We start from the raw sequence: 7,420 nt of genomic DNA, 5'->3' as shown, positions 1-7,420 counted from the left end.
ACTTTTGGCACTGGGAGTTACAGCCAAGCATTTTATCTAAAGAAGACAACCAACCAATAGCACAAACCAGTATATATTTTAGCAGTTCCGATTTAATCAATATTATGGGATACCTTACAAGAACTCAAGCTTACAAGAAAAGTTTTGTTGTTACTGATCTTTTATATACTTTAATGTAGAGCAGCGTAAGTTGTTTTTTATTTGAGAAAGGTTTGTAGTGCCATAGTTATGTCTTCTGCTCTCAATTGCATGCTTGTTGCTCCATGGTAAACCCAATGATGCCCGCATGCCACTGCTGGTGGTCACATGACACACCTAGCTTAACTGTTACTTGCTGGTTCAGACCAACCGCCGTTTGGACAGTGAGTAGGAGAGAGTAGGTGTTTATGATCAGCGATTGCTAAATTTATCCAAACCGTGAGTAAAAATAAAAAACCGTATAGGAGGAGTAGTATAGGAGTAAAGAACAACATGGATTTGAGTGAGAGAAGGAGATGTCCGGCTGGACAGGTAGTGAAAAGCTGCATAGAAGGTAAGATCAACAAGGATTGGATCAAGGAGTCAGGAGAAAGAAAATCAGATGCAGCAAATGATAAAAAGATTTGCAGAAATGCACAGACAAGTCTGGATAGGAGCATTAAAAGGAGATGGAGAGTAGAGAAACAGACAGAAAATAAAGAGAAGACCATTAAAAGGATAAAAAATGAAAAAATACAGATTGAAAAAGAAAGCCAGGCAGAGAAAACCAGTGAAGATGAGAAGATTAAAAGGAGAAGATTTGAAGGAGGAGATATAGAAAAGGAAAGCCAGGCAGAGAAGAAGACCAATGAAGATAAAATGATTAAAAGGAGAAGATTTGAAGAAGGAGAGATAGAAAAGAAAAGCCAAGCAGAGAAGAAAACTAGTGAAGGTAAGAGCATTAAAAAGAGAGCAGTTGAAGGACAGTTACAAAAGGAAAGACAAGCAAAGAAAAAGTCTAGTAAGCTTGAGAGAATTAAAACAAGTCAGGTTGCTAAAGACGATAAAAAAATCAAAGAAGACAACAGTAAAGAAAGAAATTTAGGGCAAAATGAAGCGAATAATAGAAGATCAAGACCAGAAGACCTATTAGAAGGTAAGGAAAATACATTACCCTTGTTGTATGTATTTAATAGAGGCATATACTGTAGGTACATAATCACTGAATGTGAAATTGCTCAGTGCCGTTATAAGCACTTTTGCTAAGCCCCTATCATATTACAAGCATGGGACCTGTTATCCAGAATGCTTGGGACCTGGGGGTTTTTCCGGGTAAAGGGTCTTTTGGTATTTTGGATCTCGACACCATGTCTACTAAACATTTGATTGTTTTAGGTCAAAAAAAGATTAATTACATCTTAGTTGGGTTCAAGTACAAGTTACCTTTACCTTTATTTTTTTAAAATATAAATTATTTGATAATGTCTATGGGGGATGGCCATACAGTGATTCAGAGCTTTCTGGATAATGAATTTGTGGATTACTTATCCTATACCTGTATTATCCATTAGGATGAACATACACATTTCTTTAATTCCTAGCTGAAATTGAATCTAAGACCCAAGTACTACAACTGTTGTCCCACCATTAATAGTATATGGGCTATTGTAAATTGAAAAAGTGCTTATAATAGCAGGCTGAGCAATTTTACATTGTACTTATGTACATTTTATGTCCCCTTCAACCTATCCCCTCACTTGCTAACAAACAGCAAACTCAACTGCTAATTTCCCTATATAACTTGTGCTGGAAAATTCCCATTGATCCTTAATGCAACACTGACAAACGTAGGCACATCCATTTCTGGATAAAGAGAGAACGGCACGACTCCATTTTGGGCCCTGTGAACAGATTTGGAGAAAGTAGAAAAAACATGGCACTTTGCAGTACAGCTGTTTTCTACAATTTGCCCCTCACATTTGTAAATGAGCCGTTGGGTTATAAAATGAGGTTGCGAGTGGCCATACATATAAGTGGGTAGGTATCACCTTCTCAATTATATGTTATAAATAAGTACCTCCCAAGAAACCATTTATACATTTAAAAAATACATTTAAAATACATTTAAAGTTGTTTTGATTTTCATATGTATGTTTGTTTTTCAACATATAGTATTATGTACATTTTATTAGTTTTTCATTGAAAAAAATTAAAACTGCAAAAAATTTTGCAAAATGGCGAAAAATGTTCAAAATGCATTGAAGTCTATGGGCAAATTTTTTGGCACAGCAACTTTTTGTTAGCAAAATATATTCTAGTCCAAATGGGTGTTTTTTCTCACTCCAAATGCATTGTCAATGGGTGTTTTTTCTTACTTTAAATTTATTAAAGCTAATGGGTTTTTTATTCAAGTTTTTTGTCACTCCAAATACATTGCAGTGAATGGACGTTTTTTTCTTGGTGAATTATTTCGTGGCAATTTTTTGTTGCAGTTTCTTGAAAATATCCACCATTGGCGAAATTTCATTACAAATCCATGTGTGTTGAAATATATTGACTTATCACTACAGTTTGTGGTGTGATCTGTGAATGGCATTTTTTTCTCTTTAACAAGGTGGAAGCATACAGAAGAGACCCCGTCTGGACATTGAAAGACCTGCTCCCCTGGATAGTAACAACTACAAGTTCCACACTGTACTGGGACAAGGAGGCTTTGGCCAGGTAAGTGAAGGATTTCCCAAGTCATGAAGCATGTTTGCATAGCAAGTTACATTGTGTCTCTACGAGAGACCCCGTGATATTGAATCTCTTTTCTTATTTTTATTAGGTGATGTTGGCTTCTTTTAGACCAAATAAACAACTGGTGGCAATTAAGATCTTGAAGAAACAGAAGAACGACTGCTATTCCATCGCTAAAGAAGCTCGTGTATTGAAGATCAGCAGAGAATGTGCATTTTTATGCCAATCTTATGCAACTTTTCAGTCAGAGGTAAAGCATACTGATCCTTATGCACAATAACAGGTTAAAACAGCACTTTGTAAGTGTGTCTGAAATTTAATTCTTGGAACTCGCAGTCCTTATTTTCATCTAGTACTAACAGCATAATCTACTTGGTCATTGTCAATATATTCTTGTTGGTATAGAGTGGTGGTACCTTCATGGGGTGTATTACAGGGGTACTTATTTAACATTTAAATATGTTAAACAAAACCTATTTATATGACTTTGACTCACTTCCTGAAATGCACCCACACAGCTCCCAATACTGCCCTATTTGCCCTGTTAATGTTGATGCAGTTGGGGAGGGGGTATGAGATCATTGCAGGGGGCCCACGTTACATAGATGGTTTTGTTCCCCTTAAACAAGTCCCTTTAGCCCTTCTTTTAACCAGCTCTATTTCTGTATAGTAATGTCTCATGTCTCACATTCTTCTAACCTGCACTTACCAGCTTGAAGCCTTCTTTGTCCTGGAGTATGCCAGTGGGAAATCTTTATGGCAAATGATTATGCGTGAAGGAGGTCTGCCAATGTCGACAATCATGTTCTACACAGCAGAGATGGTGGTTGCCCTCCAGTTCCTGCATTCTAAGGGAATCATTCATCGGTCAGTAACATCTCAGAATATTGTGTTTGCAGGGGCGTAACTATAGAGGAAGCAGACCCTGCGGCTGCAGGGGGGCCCAGGAGGTATAGAGGCCCCATGAGGCCCTAATTCATATACAATTTCAATAAATATTGGAGAAACAAGTCAACCTAAAGGGCTCTTACTCACTGGCGTTCTGACCTGCGCTCCCCTGCGTTCCGAACGCAGGAAAAATGCAGCATGTTGCGTCTCAACCTGCGTTCGGCGCCTACACGCGCCTGAGTGAGTACAGCCCCATTTGAAATAATGACATGCGTCTATTCCTGCGCTCCCCTGCGGCTGAACGCCAAAAAACGGAACGCAGGGGAGCGCAGGTCAGAACGCCAGTGAGTAAGAGCCCCTAAACATTTTGGTGGCCTGAAAAATAATTTGCTGTAGGGCCCAGTAATATCTAGTTACGCCACTGTGTGTTTGTGTTCTTTAACACTTGTAACGTTCTTTGAGGTCAGCTAATAAAATACAGTTTGTCATACTGGGGAGGATTAGAAGTGGCTACTTATCAACTATAAGTTGCAATCGTGTAGAACACTCTATTATGCCCTCAATCAATCAAGAGCAGTGGCACACAGTGGGCTTTGTTGTACGCTTAATTTAAATTAGTTTATCACCTTCTTTTGTGGTTAATTTAATTGAGGTAATTTTTAACAACAATTAACTTTCTTAAATAGAAGGGAATGAAATATGTGATCGCATTTAACTTACAAAGACTTCACTTATGTGATAAAGCTTGACCTCTTTCCCCGAACTCTTTCTATATTTTTCTGAAAGTAAATTGTTCTTATGTTTAACCTACAGTGATCTGAAGCCGGACAACATATTAGTGGATAAAGACGGCCACATAAAGATCTGCGACTTTGGCATTGTAGAAGAGAACATCTTTGGCCAGAGGAAGACCTACGGCTTAGCAGGAACCCCTGGATATCGGGCACCAGAGGTAACATAATTTGTTGTAAAATATTTACAATATATGCATAGTAGCATATATATTAGAAAGAAAGGTGTGTATAAAAAAAAAAAAATTAGAGAATAGTATCAACATCTTTGATGATCCCATTCCCATCCATCCCAATCTATCACCTAACAAATGCTGGCACAATGCCAATTCAAGCAATTTAGTTTTTTAGAATCTATTAGGGTCTAGTTTAGATGTTATAATTTTCACTGATCTGAACCCAATGTGACCTTTCCATGATTACAGGTATGGGATCCGTTATCGGAAAACCCTGTATCCAGAAAGGTCCAAATTATGGAAATGCTGTCTCCCTTAGACTCCATTGTATCCTATTAATCCAGATTTTTAAAAATGTCCTTTTTCTCTGTAATAATAAATCAGCACCTTGTATTTGATCCAAAATAAGATTTAATTGATCCTTATTGGAAGCAAAACCAGCCTATTGGGTTTATTTCATGTTTATATGATTTTCTAGTAGACCTAAGATATGAAGATCCAAATTATGGAAAGATACATTTTGCCGGAAAACCCCAGGTCCTGAGAATTCTGGATAACAGGTCCTATACTTGTATTGAAATGAAAGTGAAACTGTCAGTCCCAATGTTATAACCTTTAAATAGAAAATAGACCAACTTTGTACTATTAACGTTTAAACATGCCATACTTCAATATATTTATTAAACAACAGGTTAACACTACTTCCCACCTTAAAATCACTGGTGGCTAATATAAGGCACCCCTCCTGCTGCAATTAAACCTTAATTAACACAAAGCATTCTAAATGGCATTCAATACATTTTATACAGCACAGAAATGTCAGTTATAGATACAAAGTCTTATATGGGATCTTAGTATTAATATGTACTTTGTAACTGCAGAACTGTAACTCATCCAGCTGCACAGGCTCCTACAGTGGAAACACATCCCACTAGTAATTCCTGTTGTACATCCAGAACTCCAGTGCAAATATATCCAAAGCTTGTGTGATTCAGTTTGTTAGTTGTCATAGAATGTTAAATTGCAAACTAAATTAAATGCGACACCCCTGGTGTCTTTTTCCCATTCTCATGTGTTCCTCCTAATTACCCGCCAGTGATTTAAGAGGTCAATTAAATTCTTAGGCCTGTTGCTTAATAAATATATTTGTTTTAATATTGAAGTAAGGCCTGTTTAATTGTTAATATTACATGTAGTTAAAATAACTGAGTCCATCCATTTTCTGATGTAGTTTAGACGTTCCAATATGTTGCAAAAAGACATCCCAGGTGTTGGGCAATGATCTTGTTGCTGTACTATAAGCAGTGTAATTCCTATTGACAGTCATGAGAAGCAGTTTATAGCAATTCCATGGAGAAAACTGTCAATGTACCCTTGTAATTAACTTTCATTGCTTGGTTATCTTTACTAACACAAATATAAGGCGTAAAGTTGTTTGTTGCTATAATTCGTTTTCATTTTTTTCTTTTCAAAGATTCTATTAAAGGAAGACTACAATACAGCCGTGGATTGGTGGTCTTTCGGGGTGACAATGTATGAAATGGCCACAGGTGAATTGCCATATTCAACATCAGGCAGCATTTTAAGGCAGCGATATATGATTTTGAACAAAACACCAAAATATCCATGTTATATGAGCGAGGAAATGCTGGACCTCCTGCCTAAGGTAAATAGATATACTGGCATACTGCTTATGTGCCTGCCAATAATGCAGGGAGTTACCTAGTATAACATCTGCAAAACTCTAACATATGACCATGTTTCTCTTTAGCTTTTGGAGATTGATAACACCAAACGAATTGGACAGAATGGGAACATCAGGGAGCATCCTTTCTACAGCACTATCAACTGGGATGATCTGGAAAATCGAAGACTGAAGACACCTTTTAAGCCAGAAGTGGTAAATAAATGTGATGGAGCAATCAATGTCTTATCAATACTCTTTCATGAAACAGTAGGGCAGAGGTCTTCTGACTTATTATACATGTATGATTTGTATGAAAACATAGTCATAAGCATCACTCTCCCTTTGCATAAGACCCCTGTTATTATTGGGATGGAGGACATGTCAGTTGCATAATAACACCAGGCAACTGAGTTCATCCTTTTGTTCCTTGTAGTTAGGAAGCCCTCAGTGACTAATAAGATGTGATAACAAATAACATTTAACCACTAGTGAAATTAATACAAAATTGTGCCGTGTGAAATGTTGTATAAAACGTTAAGTGCTTTTTCTTTGTTCACAGCCATCTGCGGACGACTTAGATGAATATCCGCTAACATTCTCCCCTCATAGTTGCGATGGAAAGAATTTGAAAGATTTCTCGGAAGTTGATCCCAACTGGAATTGGCAGGAGTAAGGCATTACCTCTGTTCTAACATGGGATACCATCATTAGTTGCTGCCTGTAACAACCTGAGGCTTTTAACATCTGTGGCAAGCTGCACCCCTAAACAACCAATCCACCTGTTGTACCAAACCTAAACCATCTCCTGTGAATGTCACCTGGATCTACCATCAAAGCCAGCACCAGACGGGATCTCTGACTGTAGCTTCTAAAGGACGGAAAATAGGAAGGTAATATGGTAAGGTTACATCTTGAATGAAAATTGCCAAATAAAACCAGGTTAACCCCACCCTCCCCCAAACATCTGCCTCCCTCCTATTCCCTTACCTGTGATTAACCCCTATCCTAAGTGGCCCACTCCAGTGGCATAACTATAAAGGAAGCAAACCCCATGGCCGCGGGGGGCCCGGATCTACTTCCTTTATACTGTCTCCCTCCTACTCCCTTATCCCTGATTTGCCTCTTTTTTAATCACTAATACACAACCCAAACTTCAGTCTCTCTCTTTTTCTCTTACCCAT

The 7,420-nt window shown here is 37.9% G+C and overlaps 1 protein-coding gene across 1 annotated transcript; it reads left to right on the top strand.

Annotated features, from left to right (window-relative positions):
- The first annotated feature begins 471 nt into the window (after positions 1-471).
- On the top strand, positions 472-6,912 carry LOC121403151 (protein kinase C delta type-like). The gene is made up of 8 exons (XM_041591044.1): positions 472-1,114; positions 2,573-2,679; positions 2,786-2,947; positions 3,410-3,564; positions 4,399-4,537; positions 6,027-6,218; positions 6,324-6,452; positions 6,799-6,912. The coding sequence occupies exons 1-8, from the start codon at positions 472-474 to the stop codon at positions 6,910-6,912; spliced, it is 1,641 nt and encodes a 546-aa protein (XP_041446978.1).
- The last annotated feature ends 508 nt before the right edge of the window (positions 6,913-7,420 follow it).

Source organism: Xenopus laevis, chromosome 4L (genome assembly GCF_017654675.1).
Source record: "Xenopus laevis strain J_2021 chromosome 4L, Xenopus_laevis_v10.1, whole genome shotgun sequence".
NCBI lineage: Eukaryota > Metazoa > Chordata > Amphibia > Anura > Pipidae > Xenopus > Xenopus laevis.
Note: the sequence above shows the minus strand (reverse complement) of the source record. Positions and strands in the feature narration are given on the sequence as shown.